The 20970-nt window shown below is 34.5% G+C and overlaps 1 protein-coding gene across 7 annotated transcripts in view; it reads left to right on the top strand.

Annotated features, from left to right (window-relative positions):
* Window positions 1–20970, top strand: part of ZBTB41 (zinc finger and BTB domain containing 41) — a 48282-nt gene that overhangs the window by 2864 nt on the left and 24448 nt on the right. For 6 of the 7 annotated variants that reach the window (XR_012430963.1, XR_012430964.1, XR_012430966.1 and 3 more), the window contains exons 3-6: window positions 6420–6627; window positions 7550–7619; window positions 9976–10123; window positions 17242–17371. Coding sequence is in view for 4 of the 7 variants with exons in the window: in XM_005540314.5 (XP_005540371.1) it covers window positions 6420–6627; window positions 7550–7619; window positions 9976–10123; window positions 17242–17371 (556 nt within the window). In the remaining 3 variants the exon portion in view is untranslated. The remainder of the gene's footprint in view (window positions 1–6419; window positions 6628–7549; window positions 7620–9975; window positions 10124–17241; window positions 17372–20970) is intronic. The other variant, XM_074031636.1, reaches the window with a different exon arrangement.

Here is a 20970-nt window from a genome sequence, read left to right as displayed (position 1 = left end):
GAAATTGGTTTTATAAGAAATTGGTGATCATTTGCTGTAAAAATATGTTGCATTATATGCTGAGATAACAGTGGTATCTACTTTTTGCTTTTTATAATGTTTTTTGGGATAATTTTCTCTCCGAATCATAACACTTTGGATAATCTAACTGAGCCTGTGTGCAAACGAATAAAAAAACTTCTTCAATAACAATTCCAAGAGCATATGTATACAAGTAAATTGTTAAAGTTAGACTGGATAAAATGCTGTTGTAGAGCTGTAAACAAATACTGTGAAGATGTGTATAGAGGTGAGAACAGCTTTTTGGGTTGAAGTATCTGAGAACATTTCATCTTTCCAATAGACTTCTTAGACTTTGTACTCTTAGTGCACGCTTCCTGTATTCTGCCTTAATTGTCTTAATTTGACTTGGAGATGAGTGAATAGGGATGAGTTCGCAAATGGTATTGTAGGTGGAACACAAATATCTCAAACCGTCCCATTCACTAGTCCTGTGACATGCTGTATAAAAGAAGGGTTCTGTGTTCAAGTAAGATTGGGAACTATATAATTCACAATCTATTAACTGCCCGATTCTCTAGTAAAGAAACCTGTTGATTTTGCTTAACCCAGTATTTCCTTAAATCGTTTTACCACAAGATATTTTGGAGGTACTTCTTTGAGCATCCTAGGAAACTACAGTTTTCTGCACAATTTGGGAAAACACTGCTCAAGATTGAGGTGCTAATTTACTAAGAGGAGGACATTTCGCTCCTCCCTCCCTCCCTTCCTCCCTCCCTCCCTCCCTCCCTCCCTCCCTCCCTTCTGTCCCTTTCCCTTTCCCCTTCCTTTTTTTCCAAGTTCAGCCCAGATAATTGTGGGAGTCAATAGGTCACATTGTAGGTTTACTTCCGACTGATCTTTCTGAATGTATTTGACATTATGCCACTCTTTTACCCATTCCTCTCTTTTGTTTAGCCCTGCTGCTTGCTTTTCACCAGTAGTTTCTCATTTCTATTACCTTAGTATATCTATATCTATCTATATCTTATTCATACATTGCTAGTTAAAAAGCATGAGTTACAGTGATATGAGACTGCTTGGGTGTTTTGGAATCGTGTTCTTGGGTGAGATACTTAACCTGTCTGTGTTTTTGTTTCCTCATAAGTAAAGTGAGATGATGCTAATGTGATGCTAATAGTACCTTCTCATGAGGTAGGAAAAGGTTATTATGAGGATTAAATGGGGTAATTCTTGGGAATCACTTAAAATATTGCACAAAATATAGGTGTTCTAACATTTATTATCTCTAAGCTGCCAAACATTATTAAACAAATATGAAATGATATACTCTCTGTCATCAAGAATCTTAGAGTTTAATGGGTACATGAAAAAAACACAATCATGTTACAATAAAGATAATTTTATCAGGATAATTACAGAAGACTAAGGAAATCAGGAGAAGTGTCTCAGAGCAGATAGTATTTGAGCTAAGACTCAAAGAATAGGTAACAGTTTACAAGACAGAAGGACCAGCATGTGTAAAGGCATTGAGGTATGTTGTATTGCTCAAGTGTGAGTGGTTTCAAGGTGGTCAGGTGTTATTTTCATAGTGAAAATAACAGGAGATGAAGGTGGGCAAGAAAGTGGTGGTCAGATTTTGTATGTCTTGTATACTCTACAAAGGCATATACTTTGGACAACATAACTTAACTAGACTGGACTTTATCCAGTAGGTGATAGGAACCGTTGAAAAGAATTTTAGAAAGGAAACCATGGCGTATAAGAATTTTAGAAAGATCATGGTGGCTTCAGTGTGGAGAAGAAAATTGGAAAAAGGGATGAAAAAAGAGCCAGGGAGATAAGAAGGAGCATATGACAAAGGACCAGAATGATAATATAGCTTAGACTTGGAAGATGAGTGGCATTGGGAGTGGGGTATAGAATGAGAGTAAAGCAGAGAGTTATAATACATTGAATGTAAACTAAGTGGACCAGTGATGGGTAGAATGAAAAGAGTATTTAGCAGAAGATCCATGTGTCTTAAGTGTCCTCTCTTACCATCTTTATTATTAGAAGTACAGTTTATTTAAAAAATAACACAGGAGTTCGAGCGCCACCGTCATTATTCTCATACCATCCACATTCCTTTTGTAGAATTTTTAAATGCCACCCCAATTTTGGGTTATTTATCTGTCTTAGATTGTGAGCCTGGGAGTTACGTATCTTACTCTTGGCTAGTATTCTTTGTAACATCTCAGGTCATTTCAAGTAAATTTTTAGTAAGCAGCTGTTTATTTGAACTAAGTTGAAAAGTTGGTATCTGACTTGACTTTGGGCTTACAGCCAATTAGCATTCTTTAAGCTTCTAACTTGGCTTTTTTGGGGTTGGTTTATGAGAGATGCATAAGCTTTGAGACCTTCTGCTGGAACCATTAGTTCCACAATATGTAATCTACTAATTTGATTCCATTACTTTACATCTTTTATCCTTTCTGCCAGTTATATTTTTCCGTAGGTTACCGGCTGTCTTCTCAGCAAATTATCATGCAAATAAGAATCCTTTGATCTTTCCCCTTACACCAAAAATGTAATGGATAAACAGGCAAAAGCAGGGAGATGACAGATGGGGTGAGAGAGAAAATTTGGATAATTCATCTTTTTTATTGTTTCCACAGAGAACTAAAATCTTTCCTTAGATTAAATTCACAATCTCTTCTAGAGGTAGAACATGTTTTATACCTTTAAAAAAAAAAATGTGACTAGTGCATCCTGCAGATATTCCGCTTAGTTCTTAATAGAAAAGGGTTATAACAATGGCACAACTCTCTAAGGCTAAGTATTTTAATTACATATTCTTTAGAGTAACTCATATGACTATTTCAAGGTACATTTTAAGATGTAGCAATATCATATATAATAAACTCATCTGGTGATATTTCTCTTTGTAAAAACTGCATACAAAATCTAACATTGGTAATATGACCCATGTGGGAATAAATTCTGTATAAGGTCAAATTTGTTCATGTGAAAATATCTTTAATTTATGACTCCTGATTTGAGACATGATTCATATTGGGATTCAGTTCAGAAAAATGCTGTGGACAAAATTTCTTATGTTATAAAATGTTATGTATTTTCTGTTCACGATCAGGAATGCTTGGGTGTAGTTTAATATTCTATGAAGGAATACTGTTTTTTAAATTGAAACTTTGATAAGTTTGAAGTGAACATTTTGATTTATACATTATTATTGAATGCCCCACTCCGTAAACGTAGAGAAACAGTTGTAGATGTTTACTGTTTGTGCTAAGGAGTGCCCTCCCCACTGGCAAAAAAAAAAAAAAAAAAAAAAAACCTACCAAATGATTTAAACATGAAAATCAAAGATTAGCATATATTTTCCCACTAGTCTCTAGAGATCTACCTAGCTCTTTTGGGTCCAGCATTCCCTCAAAAGTTCTCTCGCCTGTTCTTGTTCAGAAATTCAAATCCATGGCAATAACAGGCCATGCAAAGCCTATGTGCATAAAATTTGAATTAATAACTAAAAGATTATTTTACTTATTCAAATTTCTGTATTATCATTGGTCTGCTTGATTTTGCTCAATTTATTTAAAATGGTTTTTAAAAAAATCATGAGGTTTATCTAATTTTGGCTATTTCAGTTTATATTCACAAACTTTCTTCTTCTTCTTTTTTTTTTTTCCTTGCTTAAACCTTTATCTCTCCTGGTATGTAGGGAAATGGAAACTTAATAGTCAAAGTGATTTTAACTTTTAATTCAACTGCCATTTCAATGACTTTGTATTTAGCTATAAGTAACTTAATTTTTATTTGCATGCGTAGAAGAAATTCTCGATTTTCAATAGAGGGAAAATGCTGCTAATTGTTAATTTAACATCTTTTCAGCAAAGGCATTTTCATAGCAAGTAAATGATTTGTTGAAAAATTTTTCATACTTTAAGATTTTTATTATGCTGCTACTTTGGTAAGACATAAAAATGAGGGCCGGGTGCAGTGGCTCATGCCTGTAATCCCAGCACTTTGGGAGGCCGAAGTGGGCGGATCACCTGATGTCAGGAGTTCGAGACCAGTCTGACCAATATGATGAAACCCCATCTCTACTAAAAATACAAAAAATCAGCTGGGTGTGATGGCATGTGCCTCTAATCCCTGCTGCTCAGGAGGCTGAGACAGGAGAATCGCTTGAAGCCAGGAGGCGGAGGTTGCAGTGAGCTGAGATCGCGTCAGTGCACTCCAGCCTGGACAACAAGAGCAAAACTCTGTCTCCAAAAAAAAAAAAAAAAGAAATAAAAATGAGAAGATTTAAGCAGTAGGAGGTTGATAAGTTGTCTCTCAATTTTGAGAATCAGTGCTAAACCTGCGCAGTCAATCCCCAGTTAAAAATGGACCAGTTCCAAAAATCACCAAGTTTAGTTATTAAAAAATCAGACTGTATACTTTTGTTTATAGTTTTTTAAATATCAGTATGATTATTTACATAATTTAAAAGGTGAGTTAAAACTGAAATATGAAAACCTTCACAATAAAGGAATACTTAAAAAAAAATCCATAAAGTGACCTCTGTCTTTTCTCAGTATTTGATCTGATTCCTTGAACACAGCAGGGGAGGTGGTGGTGGTAGGATGTGTATATGCATGTGTAAATGGTTGGGTATACTCTAGCAGTAGCAGAGAGGGAACAGAGATACTAAGCAATTTTAGCAGTGGCAAGGGAAAAGAGCCAAGTGTATACAACGTTATCAGAGCTGAAACCCCTGTTTGATTTGTTATAACAGATATTCATTCATAAATCGGATGCATCCATATTTATATTTGAGGTATACCTACATGTCCATATTATGACTAGTAACCTGTATGATAATAATGATAACAGTTAATATTTATTAGTGTTTACCGTGTGCTGGGAATTTTTTTTTTTTGACTTGGGGTTTTGCCAGGCTGGCCAGGCTGGTCTCAAATTTATGACCTCAAGTGTTCGCCCACCTTGACTTCCCCAAGTGCTGAGATTACAGGCATAAGCCACCATGCCTGGCTCTGCCAGGATGTTTTAAGTGCTGTGTGTATTTGTTAACGTATTTACTTCTCACAACCCCATGAAGTGTTACTAACTCAAGAGAGGTTAAATTATTAGCTTGATTTAAATCACGTAGCTAATTTAGGAGATGCCTAAATATTGACTGAGTTTTCTGACTATATGCATATCAGGTATGCATATACCATTACTGTGCTCTACATCTAAATACCTAATTTTTCATTATACTTCTGTTTTCTTTGCTTGTGATTAACACCCTTCCCCTTACCTTAAGGAAAATACCTTGGTTTCCTTTCCTCAGTTTTTTTTATTGTGATAAGTGCAATATAACTAATTTTTAGATAATATAATATTGCTTGCTTAATAAAATCAGTTGTATATAGATATATTTACAAAATTAGTGAATTTATTTTATTTTATTAGGTAGGCACATAATTATGATTATACCTTTTCCTCAGTGGCCTTGGAATATTTTGGATTTTTCATAATTTTCATGTTATACATAGGATATATCCTTTTTAAAGTACATGACCGAAATGCTATACTTTCACATTAGTTTTCATCTGAAGAAAAATTTATTTATACATTTATTTTTCAGGAGAGAGCAAAGCTAAGTTTTTAATTAAGAATTACCTTTCATGTTGATTTTTTTTTCCTATGTTTATTGCCTTTTGCTTGGAAATATATTTCGAAATTTCTAATTCAAATGACCAGATGTGCACATTCACAGTACACAGATTACCCAGTAATAATAATAGACAACAGTAATTGATAACTTACGTGTTTGATACTGTTGTAAGTGTGTTATGTGTATGAATTTGTTTATTATTACAGCAGTTCTATTAGGTAAATTCTGTTATTATCTCAGTTTTTCAGATGAGGAAGATTTGAGGCATATAGAGGTTACTTGTCCAAGGTCACATAACCCTCTATTTAGAGAGCCAGTATCCATATCCAGGTGTGTGGACCCACAGAGATACTGAAAATATGAACATAATAAATCTTAAATGATGAATTGATCTTTTGCTAAAAGTTAATTTTAAATTTTAAAATACATTTAAAAATGTAAAGTTCAGAGAATTTGCCAACAGTTTTCAGAAAATGTATCAAACCTCTTAATTTTTAAAATGTGTGATCATGAATAACTTTTTTTTAATGACTCAAGTTTTTGAGGAAAAGTATACTTTGAACAGTAAGCTCAAAATAGTAAGTCATTAGGTTTATCAGAGGTAGAGATTTAGGTAAACTTTTTTCTAGTTTTGTGTGTGGATTTAGGTGCGTACATTAAGTTTGCTAAACCATGAGATTTTATTCCACTGTCAAATTCCAATCACAGTATAGCAAATGTACTAAATTTAATTTTAATTTTTCTTTTTTTATAGGAAAATATGAGAGCCACACCCGTGTTCACACAGGTGAGAAGCCCTTTGAGTGTGATATTTGTCACCAACGCTATTCGACAAAGTCTAACCTAACTGTTCACAGAAAGAAGCACAGTAATGAAACAGAATTTCATAAGAAGGAGCACAAGTGCCCTTATTGTAATAAACTTCATGCAAGCAAGAAGACTTTAGCCAAGCATGTTAAGAGGCAAGTATTATCTTGCTTCCATAATATACTTTATTGTGCCTTTTAATTTAAATATGTAGAAAGCTAAAAACATCTATAAAGTGCTTATCTCCAATTCTTTCATTGGACATTCATTGAGATACAGCATTTTGATTATCCTGTTTTCTTTCTTGGGTTTTGGCAAGTATGTCTTCAGAATATGTGGTTTTTATACTCATAAATTTCTTTCTCTTTTTTTTTTTTTTTTTTTTTTTGAGGTAGGGTTTCACTTGTCGCCCAGGCTGGAATGCAGTGGTACAATCGCAGCTCATTGCAACCTCTACCTCCTGGGTTCAATCAGTCCTCCCATTTCAGCCTCCTGAGTAGCTGGAACTACAGGCACGCACCATGCCCAGCTAATTTTTATATTTTTTGTAGAGACTGAGTTTCACTTTATTGCCCAGAGTGGTCTCAAACTCCTAGGCTCAAGTGATCTGCCCGCTTTGACCTCCCAAAGTGCTGGAATTACAGGTGTGAGCCATCATGCCCGGCCAAGAAATTTATTCTTATACTCAACATTGTGTTTAATGTGTAACAGTTTGTGAGATAAAGAATATTTAATAGAATATTATATATTTAACTCTAAAAATTAAATTTACTGAAATCTGGACTAAAAAAAAATCAGACATATTACATTGCAGTTTATGTATAAAGAACTAGGTTCCTGAATGTATTTAAAAGATGATTATACTTTTATTTGATTATTTCTGCATAAACTTAGGTATACATATACATTTATTAAAATGATAATGATACCTCCTTAAAGAGCTCACCTGTGCCTACTTGTCTCATTATGAAAGGAATCAGTACTTGATCCTGGTAATTACTGTCAACATATTCACATGGACTATTGCTTTAACTAATATAACCTTTTCCTAATAACCCTTTTCTTTTCCTCTGATAGATTTCATCCAGAAAATGCACAAGAATTTATTTCCATTAAGAAGACTAAGAGTGAAAGTTGGAAATGTGATGTAAGAGTTTTTAATTAAAACAAATTAGAAAACCAAAGTAAATGAAATGTCTTTTGGGGAAATAAAGTAATTAGGTTTTAAAGTAATGTGACTTAGCTTATTTCACTTTTAGAATTTTCCTTTTATATAAAATTATTCTAATATATTTTGTAAATTAAGCCTGGTATAGGTTAGTTTTTAGATGATGGACCTAAGAAGTAGAAATCCTAGTTTTTATTTTCATTGTAATCACCATACCATGTATTTATGATTATATATGTAAACTGTGACATTACTGTTGCACAGAATATAAAATGTTAGACTTTCTCCCTCATTTCTGGGTATGTGTTGTTGACATAATAAACTATCTCAAAACTTAGTGGCCTTAAATAAGTATTTTGATATGTCTCACCCTTTTGTGTGTTAGGAATCCACATTTGGGGCAGGGATTTGCTAGGTTAATTCTTCTGTTCCACTTGTTGTCAACTGAAGTCACTCAACAGTTTTCAGCTAGTGCATGGTCTGGTCTGGTCTGGGGATACTTCCAAAGTGGCTCACTCAAGGCCAGATATGGTGGCTAACGCCTGTAATCCCAGCACTTTGGGAGGCCCAGGCTAGTAGATCACCTAAGGTCAGGAGTTCGAGACCAATCTGGCCAACATGGCAAAACCCCATCTGTACTAAAAAAAAAAAAAAAAAAAAAAAAAAAAATTAGCTGGGCATGGTGGCACATTTGCTTGGGAGACTGAGGCAAGAGAATCACTTGAACTCGGGAGGCGGAGGTTGCAGTGAGCCGAGATCACACCACTGCACTCCAGCCTGGGTGACACAGCCAGACTGTCAAACAAAACAAAGTGGCCCACCCATGGGACAGGTAACTTGGTGTTTGTTCCTGGCTAGAATCTCAGCAAGGACTGTTTACCAGGAACCTTAGTTCTTCTCTACTTTGGTCTTTTCTTGAGGCTTCTTGAGCTTCTTTCTATCATAGCAGCTAAGTTCCAAGAGTGAGTAAGTGTTCCAAGAAACCTAGATAAAAACTATTAGACTTTATGGCATAGCCTCAGAAGTCTCTGAAAATCACTTCTACTACATTTTGTTGGCCAAAAAAATCACTCCAACCTGGGTAGATTTAAAGAGAAGGGAATTAGATTCCATTTTTCAATAGGAGGAGTACCATTGTACTTATGGACATCTTTATTCTACAGTACCTCTTAAGTATTTTTTCAGTATTTACATTAATCTTTTCTTTTTTTTTTTTTTTTTTTTTGAGATGGTCTTGCTTTGTCACCCAGACTGGAGTGCAGTGGCGTGATCTTGACTCGCTGCAGCCTCCTCCTCCTGGGTTCAAGTGATTCTTGTGCCTCAGCCTCCCGAGTAGCTGGGACTACAGGTGCACACCACCACGCCCAGCTAATTTTTATATTTTTAGTAGTGATGGGGTTTCACCATGTTGGCCAGGCTGATCTTGAACTCCTGACCCCAAGTGATCCACCCGTCTCGGCCTCCCGAAGTGCTTCCCGGGATTACAGGTGTGAACCTCTGTGCCCAGGCTAGGTGAATCTTTTTTAAAGGCATCCCTAGCTGTTACTTTTGCCTTCTTTAATCCAAGATTCAATTTATATATACAGCAAAATTCTCACAATTTCTCTGATTTCAGCTTCTAGAAATTGAAGTTAATTATTAATTACAATGTTTGAATCTGCATAAGATAGTGTCTTCCCCTTACTAAGTTTCATCATTCTTGGCTATAAAACATTAATAATAATGCCAATTGCATCTGTCTCACAGGATTATTGTGAGAATTAAGAGAAATAATCCATGAATTACTTAGCATTGTGCCTGGTGTATATAGTATGTGCTATGTCATTATTGTTGGTGCTCTTACTATAGCAGCCTACCTCTCTTTTAAAAAACCTGATGAATGTCAAATTTTTAAAGACTGACCACTTCAAGAGATACACTTTAAAATACTTTTTCTGTGGCTTCTTATTCAGATTTTTATTCAAATATATGGCAATACTGAAAAAAAAGAACCTTTTATTCCTGACATATAAGTGACTAAAAAATAATATATTTCATGGATTTAGAAATTCTGACTAGAATTAAGATAGTATGATTATTCTATATCCCTACTAGAAATGCAAAGAGTTGAAATTCAGCTACCTTTAGTACTAATTTAAAATCATTCCTTACTTCCTCTAGAGCATTTTTTTTCTGCACAATTAGAATTTAGTTTTACTTTTTGTAAGTTTACTGTTGGGAGAAAAGTCTGTTTATTGAATTTACATGTTTTTTTGTTTTTTTTTTCTCATTACAAGCTTAGTATTACAATTTTTAATTCAGGTTCTCTTAACATTTTGTCTGCATTTTAATTTAGATTTGTAAGAAATCTTTTACTCGAAGACCACACTTGGAGGAACATATGATTCTACATTCTCAAGATAAACCTTTTAAGTGTACCTATTGTGAAGAACATTTTAAATCACGGTTTGCTCGGTTAAAGCATCAAGAAAAATTCCATCTGGGTAAGCAAGTTACTTTTTCTTAAGGCAGCCATGACAATTTTAATTATCACATCATGTTGGAGGAGCCTTCTACAGCTGAATTACTCTTTTTCTTCTAGAAGACTTTTTAAGAGTGGTTTTAGGTTCACAGCAAAATTGAGAGGAAGGAATAGATAGTTCCCATATACCCTCTGCCTCCACATATGCACAGCCTCCCCCATTATCAGCAGTTCTTCACCAGAGTGGTACATTTGTTACAATCGAAGAACCTACATTGACACATCATAATCATCCAAAGACTCTAGTTTAAACTAGGGTTCACTCTCAGTATTGTATATTCTGTTGTTTTAGACAAATCTGTAATGACATGTATCATTATAGTATCGTACAGAATAGTTTCACGGCCCCGAAATTTCCCTGTGCTTCTCCATTTGTCTCCCGCACCAACCCCTGGCAACCACTGACCTTTGTACTTTGTTGGATGGTTCATTTTTTTTAGATACCTCATCTACTACTTGAAGATCTTTTTACTGTCTCCATAGTTTTACCTTTTCCAGAATATCATATGGTTGGAATCATACACTGTGTTGCCTTTTCAGGTTGGCTTCTTCCACTTAGTATAGTGCTAAACGATACAATTGGCCCTCCATATCTATGAATTCCATGTCTGTGGATTCAACCAACTGTGGATCGGAGATATTAAAAAAGAAATAACAAAACATAACAATACAACAATAAAAAAAATACACTTTAAAATATAGTATAACAGTGATTTACATCACATTTCCATCATATTAGTATTAAGTAATCAAGAGATGATTTAAAGTTTATGGTAGGATGTGCATAGTTTGCATGTAAATACTATACCACCTTATATAACGGAATGGAGCATCCATGGATTTTGGTATTCCAGGCCATCCTGGAACCAGTCCAGTCCCTCACGGATACCTAGGGAGGACTTTATTCCATTGTCTGGATATACCACAGTTTATCCATTCATCCACTGAAAGATATCTTGGTTGCTTCCAAGTTTTGGCAGTTATAAATAAAATTGCTATAAACATCTATATGTAGGCTTTTTTGTAGACTTAGGTTTTCAGTTCCTTTGGTTAAATACCTAGGAGAACAAGGTCTGGATCAGATGGTAAGAGTATAATTAGTTTATAAGAAACTGTCAAATTGTCTTCCAAAGTAGCTGTATCATTTTGCATTCCCATGAGAATGTCTGTCACTTCATGTTCTTGCCAGCATTTGGTGTTTTCTGTGTTCCAAATTTTGGCCATTGTAATAGGTTTGTAGTGGTATCTCATAGCATTAATTTGCATTTTCCTGATGGCATATAATGTGGAGCATCGTTTTATATGTTTATTTACATCTATATATCTTCTTTGGTGTGGTGTCTGTTAGTTCTTTGGCCCAATTTTTTTTTTTTTTTTTTTGAGACAGAGTCTTGCTCTGTCGCCCAGGCTGGAGTGTAATGGCGCAATCCTGGCTCACTGCAACCTCCACCTCCTGGGTTCAAGTGATTCTCCTGCCTCAGCCTCCAGAGTAGCTAGGATTACAGGTGCCCACCACCACGCCCAACTAAGTTTTTTGTATTTTTAATAGAGACGGGGTTTCACCAGGTTACCCAGAGTGGTCTCAAACTCCTGACCTCAGGTGATCCACCTGCCTCGGCCTCCCAAAGTGCTGGGATTACAGGCATGAGCCACCATGCCCAGCTGGCCCATTTTTTCATCAAGTTGTTTACTTATTGTTGAGTTTTGAGAGTTCTTTGTATATTTTGGATAACACTTATCAGATATTTCTTTTCAAGTATTTCCTTTCAAGCTGTGAATTTTCATCATCTTGACAATTTCTGTGACAGAGGAAAATTTTAATTTTAATTAAGTCCAATTTATCTATTGTTTCTTTCATGGATTGTGCAAAGTTATTGCAAAACCTAAGGTCATCTACATTATTGTGATCCATTTTGAGTTTACTTTTGCAAAGGATGTAAAGTCTGTGTCTAGATTCTTTTTTTTTTTTTTTTTGGTCTGGATATCCATTTGCACTAGGACCATTTCTTAAAAAGACTATCCTTGCTGTATTGTATTGCTTTTGCTTCTTTGTGAAAGATTAGTTGACCATATTTATGTAGGTCTGTTTCTGGGCTCTGTATTCTGTTCTATTGATCTATTTTTTTTATTTTTATTTTTGCCAATACTATAGTGTCTTGATTACTGTAACTTTATAGTAAGTGTTAAAGCCAAGTAATGTCAGCCCTCCAACCTTACTCTTCTCCTTCAATGTTGTGTTGGCTCTTCTGGATCTTTTGCCTTTCCATATTAACTTTAGAATCAGTTTGTTGATATCTACAAAATGACTTTCTGGGATTTTGATTGGGATTGCATTGAATGTATAGATCATGTTGTGAAGTTGAGTCTTTCCATGAACATGGGATATCTTTTCACGTGTTTAGTTTTTCTTTGATTTCTTTCATCGAGTTTTGTAGTTTTCTCATATAGATCTTGTACTTATGTTGTTAGATTTATTCCTAAATGTTTCATTTTGGGAGATTGTTGAACTACCATTAGTGAACCTTGAGTATTGGCTTAGGCAAAGAAAGTCATATAAATTGGAAGGAGTACTGTATATGTCACAGTTCTTGGAGATGTGTCAATGTGTTTTTTTGTGTGTGTTGGGTTTTTTTTTTTGTTCCTTTTTTGGATGACAAATGTGCCAGTGGGCATAAGCTGTGCATTTATTCATAGTTGACGTTGCATAGGTTTGTGAGTGCTTAGGATGAGACGTTCTTATTTTGGAAAAAGATAATTTTTCAAGGAGTAGAATAAACTTAATATATTTGGAATTCACTATAGTATTTAATGAAATACCTCCCTAATGCTTAGGCCAAGGTGGAGAGTTGTGGTCTAGATAGCAGTATACTTCGGTAAATTTATGACTATTAATCCCACTAATGAATTTTGTCATTACAGGTAGAGGCCCTCTCCGTGTTCAATTCATTACCTTTGTTAACAACTTAAATAAAAATATACACTTCATTGCTTATGAAATTGATAGATGTCATAAAGCTGGCAAGGGTATTTAATATACTAGAAAATAAACATATTTTAAAAATCTATATGTTATACAATAGGTCATAACAAATTATGTTAAAATTAATTAAGAAATACAAAACTAGGTTGCGTGCAGTGACTCATGCCTGTAATGCCAGCACTTTGGGAGGCTGAAGCTGGCAGATCACCTGAGGTCAGGAGTTCGAGACTAGCCTGACCAACATGGAGAAACCTTGACTCTACTAAAAATACAAAATTAACTGGTCATGGTGGCAGATGCCTGTAATACCAGCTACTCAGGAGGCTGAGGCAGGAGAATCTCTTGAACCCAGGAGGCAGAGGTTGCGGTGAGCCAAGATCACACTATTGCACTCCAGCCTGGGCAACAAGAATGAAATTCTGTCTCAAAAATATAAATAAATAAATAAATAAACAAACAAACAAACAAATAGTTGTAAACTTAAGGGAGTGATCTTTTAGTCATTAAGTCTTTAAGAACTATAAAATAGTTTATCATCCAAAGTACTCACTTTACAGACGATCATAAAGGCAGAGGCTTTTTGGACACAGTGTGAACCAATAATATGATATGATTTACAAAACCAGTGTAGTTTTAAACTATATTAATAAAAGTCTGTTTTTCAGAATTAGGGAAATAATAGTCTGATTTTGAATTGATCTGGAAAATTGCATTCATTTCTGTATACCACATTTAAGATGGATATTGACAAATATATATTTTAGAGATGGGTAATTTTGGTGATGTAGAGTCTTGAAATCATATCATGTGAAAAACATGGTCCTTGAAATATTTTATCCAGGAAAGGAAGATAGAGCAGCTGTCTTCAAATACTTTCAAGGCACTATTGTGCAACAAGGGAGTCTTAATCTTTGTGAGTTTAGTATATAAGACTAGTATATGCTGGAAGATTATTTACCTGAAGCTTAATCTCTCCAAATTGCCTTTACTAAGTTGTTTTCTTTCACAGTATCCAGTTTCAGCATTTCTAAGAAGCCATCATGTAGAAACAGTTTTTATAGTTACCAAACTGTAGTTGACATGTTCTTGATTCTGTTTCATGGGAGAAATTTCTTTAGTTTAGTTCCAAAAAAAGTAGTTTGTATTGGAGAATTGGTGCACTTCTTTCTTTTTGATATGAAAATTTTTAGGTAATCTTTTTGGTCCCACCTTGTAGAAACATCAGAGGGAAATATAATAATTTTTTAAGTGTTAGAACTTACAAACTAACTTGTCTTACACAATAGTTACTTGCCCATCAGTGAAATTATACAAGTATACAAGCATATGCTGAACTTACCTTACTAGCTGTTAGAGTTGTTGAAAAGGGCATTCTTTAGAAGTGGTTGAACTAAAAGATTTTTATGACTTGTTAAGAGATTCTTCTATCATCCTGCAGCATACCAATAATGAGAGAGGTGTTCCAGAAATGTTAGGCAGAAAGGCTTAGCTAACCTACTATCTAATATTTATGGCAGAAAATACACAAGGAAAGTACATTCAACATTCAAAATAGTAAATATTTATGGAACAACTGCTAACTGTATGATCAGCTCAATGTTAGGACCTGGGGATACTATTTCTGCCAAATTAAATTATAGTGCAATAGGTAATCTAACCAGTAAATAAATCATTACATTTTAGTACTGTGTACACACAAATATTTTATAACTGATTAGGTAATTTGTATGATTTTTAATAAGAGTTGACATTTACTGGGTTAAGTTGACATTTAATAGAAGAAAAAGTTTAGTAAGTGTGGCATGATGTGGAAGTGGAAGTAGAAGACTTTCTAGCCAGGCTTGTTTTCTGAGTCTGACTTAGCCACTTACTATGTGATCTGGAACAGCCTCTCAGACTTCCAACTTCCTCTTTTGTTAAAATGAAGTTAATACATACTTCTTAGATACTGTTGTGAGGATTAAAAGAGTTACTGTATAAGTGCCAAATGTAGAGCCAGGCATGGTTTTCATTCTCTTTCTCTGAATATGTTGTCATTTCAAGTATTATAATTTTCAGTCTTTCCAAGACCTTTGAGAAATATGGCTTGTGACATAGTAGCTTTGCATTTTGGGCCACTATTATTTCAGAAAATACACCGAATAGAGTATTCTTATGAGTATTTTCTGTGTTTGTGTGTGTACATATGTTTACATATGTATGTATACATGCAAATATAAAATACACAAAGCAATATTATATATATAGAGAGAGAGAGCTTCTTTTGCATTCCATCTCTATGCTTCTGTTCCCTTGTATCACTGTATACTTTAGATAAGTGCATCATGCAATTTGGTGTATATCACAAGCACTTGGAGACCTTATTAAAATGAATTTCCCAGAGTATCTGATTGAGATAGTTCTGGAGTATGGCCCCAAATTTGTATTTGCGTTTGGAACTTGTACAATTTGCATTTGGTACAAGTTCCCAGGTAGTGCTGGTGCAAATGATCTAGATATCACATTTTGATAACATCTGCTTTAGGTTATTCAAAACAGTACTCATACTGTCTACATTAGGAATATATATTCTGTTAAATCAGGGGGAAAGATATGTAAGTAATGCAATCTGAACAGTTAAAGGAGAAGAATTTTTAATATATATGAATATATATGTGTAAAAGTTGTAGTTTGGCTTTTAAAAGTCAGATCTTGGCCAGGCATGGTGACTCACGTCTGTAATCCCAGTACTTTGGGAGACAGAGGTAGGAGGATCACTTGAGCCCAGGAGTTCGAGACCAGCCTGGGCAACCTAGTGAGATGTTGTCTATAAAAATAAATAAATAAATAAAAGAGGAGAGGCTGAAGTGGAAGGATTGCTTGAGCCCGGGAGGTTGTTTAAATAGGTTTAGCCACATGCAAAACTGGATATCCAGTATAGGAAAAAAATGTAGTTGTTGTTTTCTTTGAAGAATCCTCATAAGTAACTGAATATTGAAGAGAATGCTTCATTTCTTCCTTTGCCCAGCTGAAACCTCCAGCTATACATATAGTCATATTTTATTAAAAGTTTTACTAGTAGATATTTCATTCTTTGACTAACCACATATTTTGCATAATAACCTTATTTTGGCACTTGTATTTACTTCACCTTTATTTTTCAGCTATGTAAATACTGACTTTCCTTTTCTCAATGTCTTAGAGCCTTTTTTTGGTTCCGAAGAAGTGGAGAGATTTTTCATAATATTTAACACAGTGCTTGATGTGAATTAAGAATCAATAAATACTTGTTGAATGAGTTAATAAATTAGTAAAATGTTTAGAGCCATGGAAAATGAAATGTTAGAGATTTTAAATGAGAATACGTTAAAGATACTAATGTGTAAAACACATGGAAATTTACCCAGATCTACTGTGGCTACCAAGCAATTTTGCTTATAGTTATATTTCTGAATTTCAGTGTCTTAATTCTGTTTTCTTTCTATTGTGCTATTATGATTAATTCATTAGAATTGTTTCTTCAGTTTGTCCTTCCATATACTGAGATGTCTTCTTGCAAATATATAGCTTCTGTATTTATTAAACTTCTTTTTTACGCATTCTTTGTCTGTCTTAGATTTTGTCAGTCAGTAGAACCCTGTCTTGTCTCCAGTTGTTTATTTGGTAAAATCATAGTGAAATTCCAAATCCAACTAATGTCAGTATTACTATGAGAGGCCTGGGCTTAATTTTGTACCACCAAATAGAAATATTTCCAAACTATGAACTCTCTTAAGTCCTCCATTTGTTCTTCCAAAGTTTTTTATTACGCACTTTCCCAAAAACTTTAGTATGCAGCCATTTCTACTTTGTTCCAGTCTGATTTCAAATAAGGAATTGGCCATTTCAATTTGTTAACTCATTAGTTTGTTCAACATTTATTGTCTGTTAGATGCTGAGCCCTATACTTGGTTATAGGGATATGGAAATGTTATTCTAGGAATAAACAACGTAGAAGAGAAATTGCAGTGTATTATGACATATGTGCCAACAGAATAGGCATGAACTTACAGCATACCTATTAAATTTAACTTAGTATCTCCTCTTTAAACTTTAAATGCACACTCTTTTTTCCTTTTTAGGTCCTTTTCCATGTGATATATGTGGTCGCCAGTTTAATGACACTGGAAATTTGAAACGTCATATAGAATGTACTCATGGTGGAAAGAGAAAATGGACTTGCTTTATCTGTGGAAAATCAGTACGAGAAAGGTGAAGAATTATCTGCACACCCAGAAACATCCTAGTACTATCAATGAATATGATTTATAAGCATTAGGGTAACGTAAGACACAACATGCATGAATTGTGCTTTAGTTTGAAATATAAGGAAAAAAGGAATTACACAAATGTTATGGAAGATGATATGGAGTCAAGATTTGCAGGTTTTAGATGGATGATTTAATGTACATATTTTATGTCTTTCTGAAACCCCACTAAAACTAGATTAAGGGTTTTTGTTTGTTTTTTAAAAAGAATAAGCTACAAAGATAGGGACAACAGAAATGTAACAAGAATGACACAGATTTGGAAGCTATAAAACAGATGGATCAGTGGCAATTGACTTAGCAGATCTAAGAAAGACAAACCCCAAAGTGGAAATGCAGAAATGTGAGAACATAGTTTACATCACAGAATCTGTGGCAGTATTAGGTACCTCGGAACTGGGTTGAAGGAGAGGCAGAACAAGGAGCACTAGATTAAAAACTTTAGAAGTTTTAGAACTAATATCATTGGATTCTCTTCCACCATCTACTCATGCCATTGCTAGTAGACACCTGTCCCTCTCCCAAGAGTATTGCTAGACCAAAGTATGCCACATAGCTACATGATGGGGTATATTCTGCATGCTGAAAGCAGTGATCTTCAGGCCTTATCTCTGCAAATATCTTGGCTTTTAGATTTTATTCTCCAGGCAGCAGATCCGAAGTTTGTTTCCTGAAAATCTGAGCACCTAAGGGCAAATGTATTCCCTAACAAGTGGTACATCCAGATCACCTACAGTGAAGGCTGAGTTATCAAGACCATCTATGTCCTTTGCCCTTCTCATCAACTTTTTAGCCTATCATACTTAATCAAGAGCGGATAGTCAAGGATCATGATACATAAGAGGAAAACCTTTTACATAGAAAATAGTTTCCAACACAGAGAAACAGAAAAAAAAAAAAGTTTAAGGAAACAGATTATTAACGAAGAAGAAAATTTCAAAAGAAGTAAACAATTACTTTTTTGCCTCAGTTGAAGATACAGAATCCATTAAATGAGAAAAGCATGATATATAAAAGGATCACTCAAGGAATAATTTAGAGCTCTTAGAAATTCAAAGCATGATGGCCAAAGTATAGACTCAACGAGAGGGTTAAAGGACAAAAAGTAGAGCAAAAGCCAGCAATATAAAATAAGGCCTAGAACATTAAAGGATCAGGCAAGTCTAGCATCTGAATAATAGGAGTTTTAGAAAGAAATAACAGAGAAAATAGAGGGGGAAAAATCACCACTGAAATAATTCAAGATGATTTCCAGAGCTGAAAGGTATGAGTTTGCCAGATAGAAATGACGTATCATATGCTTAGATGAAAATAGACCTGTACCAAGGTACATCACTATGATATTTCAGACATGGGGAACAAAGGGAAGGTTTTCTGTGCTTCTAGAGAGAGAGAAAAGTCACATACATTGATTAGAACTGCTTGGACTTTTAACAACATCAACACTAGAAGTAGGACCATAAAGTAGTACCTGTAAAATTCTGAATGAAAATAATCTTCAACCTAGAGCTCTGTTCTCAACTAACCAATAAAATCTCAAGACAGAATAAAGATATTTTCGTGGTGCCAAAAAATAAGCTTTTAATGTACTCTTTCTCATAAAGCTACTGGGTGTGCTCCACCATTTGGGTGTGCTCCACCAAAATGAGGGAATAAACTCATAAAGAGGAAGACAAGGGAAATAGCTATAACATGGGAGAGAAGCAAAGACAGAACACAGGAGGATGGTGAAAGAAGATCCCAGGATGTCAGGTGTACAGCATATGTAATGGGTGGACTGTTAGTAGTATGACCCAAGACATGATGGGGATTATTGCCACTGTCCCTGCTAGCATGTTTCTTCTTTTAACTAGGGAACAGAATGCTAGAAAGGTCTGATTTCTTACCTGTACTGTGCCTCTGTCTAGTACCTCTGTGTGCTAATAAGGTTCCTACTCTTATACTTTATGCCCTTTTCCTTGATTTAACTGAGGATACTCATTTCATAGAAATGTCTTTTTTCGAGCTCTCCATGAGAATTAGAGGCAGGTCATGGTAAACTTAGAAGGAAAATATATAGAGCAGCCTACTTATTTTGACTCTATTTCTGCCAGACTTTCAGTAGCTGGTCTATTCTAGCTCTGCCGGATACTTCAAGTATGGTGAAACCTTTGTTTTCCAGTACTTTTCATCACTTTAATTACTGATGTGCCAGAAGGAGCTAGACTCTGATCTGGAGATCCTGTTCGTACTGTCTTCTGGGCCCTTTATCTAATAGTGACAATATTGTTAGGTTTGTGCTTGTTACTCAGGTTTTCAAAAGCATATGATATCTTGTTTAGTTTTTTATTCTTTATATATGTATTATTTCTGAGGGGGGTGGTAAGGAGAATGAGATCAGGGAGGAGTAGGGGTAGACATTCTAAGGTACTAGTAATGTTCTTATTTTGCATATAAGTGTTTACTGTTCTTTAAACAGTACTTATAAATTTTTTATACTCTGCAGTATATAAGAGTTTTATAATTAAAAAATGAGAAATGCCATGTTCTTAAAATAGCAGATACTATGGTCAAATAGGAAAGTCAGTATACTATATGAAAACATTTACGCATTGATAAATTATAAAGTTTATTATATATATTATACATTCATTTTTCCCCTTAAAGATCTTTCTGTAAAAAGAAAAAGCAAACAAGGCAAAATAAGAATCCCAAAGATAACCTTTCTATCTTTTACTACAACTATTTAATAGGTAGAGATCTGGGAATATCTTTAGGGATATTTTCCTCAAAGCTGGGTATAGCTACAGACTGTCATATTGGTGGGCCTTGTAGAAGAGCACCATCTACTGGCAAAACTCTACTTTTATTTCAGATTCATCCTTTAAACTTACTAGGTATGAGATTGAAATAAAAACCAAGTACAGTCATGCGCTGCTTAATGATAGGGCTATGTTTGGAGAAAAGCATTGTTAAGCAGTTTTGTCATCACGCAAATATAGAGTGTACTTATGCAAACCTAGATGGTATAGCCTACTACACATGTAGGCTATGTGGTTTAGCCAGCCTATTGCTCCCAGGCTACAAACCTGTATAGCATGTTACTGTACTGAATATTGTAGACAATTGTAACACAGTGGTAAGTATTGATATATTTAAACATACTTAAGCATAGAAAAAGTACTGTAAAAATGGTATAAAATATAAAAAAGTATATATGTATTTGTGTAGGTTACCAATCATGAGTGGAGCTTGCAGGACCAGAAGTTTCTCTAGGGGAGTCAGTGAGTGAGTGGTGACTGAATGTGAAGGCCTCAGGCATTACTGTACACTAATGTAGACTTTATAAACACTGTACATTTAGGTTTCACTAAATGTATTAAAATTTTTTTCCCTCAAATTAACAGCAGCTTACTGTAACATTTTTATTTTATAAACTTTTGATTTTTTCAACTTTCTTATTTATAGTAACACTTAGCTTAAAACACAATTGTACAGCTGCGTAAAGATATTTTATTTTATATAAGCTTTTCTGTATTTAAAAAAATTTTTTTTTTGTTTTAC

Source organism: Macaca fascicularis, chromosome 1, assembly GCF_037993035.2.
Source record: "Macaca fascicularis isolate 582-1 chromosome 1, T2T-MFA8v1.1".
In the NCBI taxonomy this organism is placed as follows: Eukaryota; Metazoa; Chordata; class Mammalia; order Primates; family Cercopithecidae; genus Macaca; species Macaca fascicularis.
Note: the sequence above shows the minus strand (reverse complement) of the source record. Positions and strands in the feature narration are given on the sequence as shown.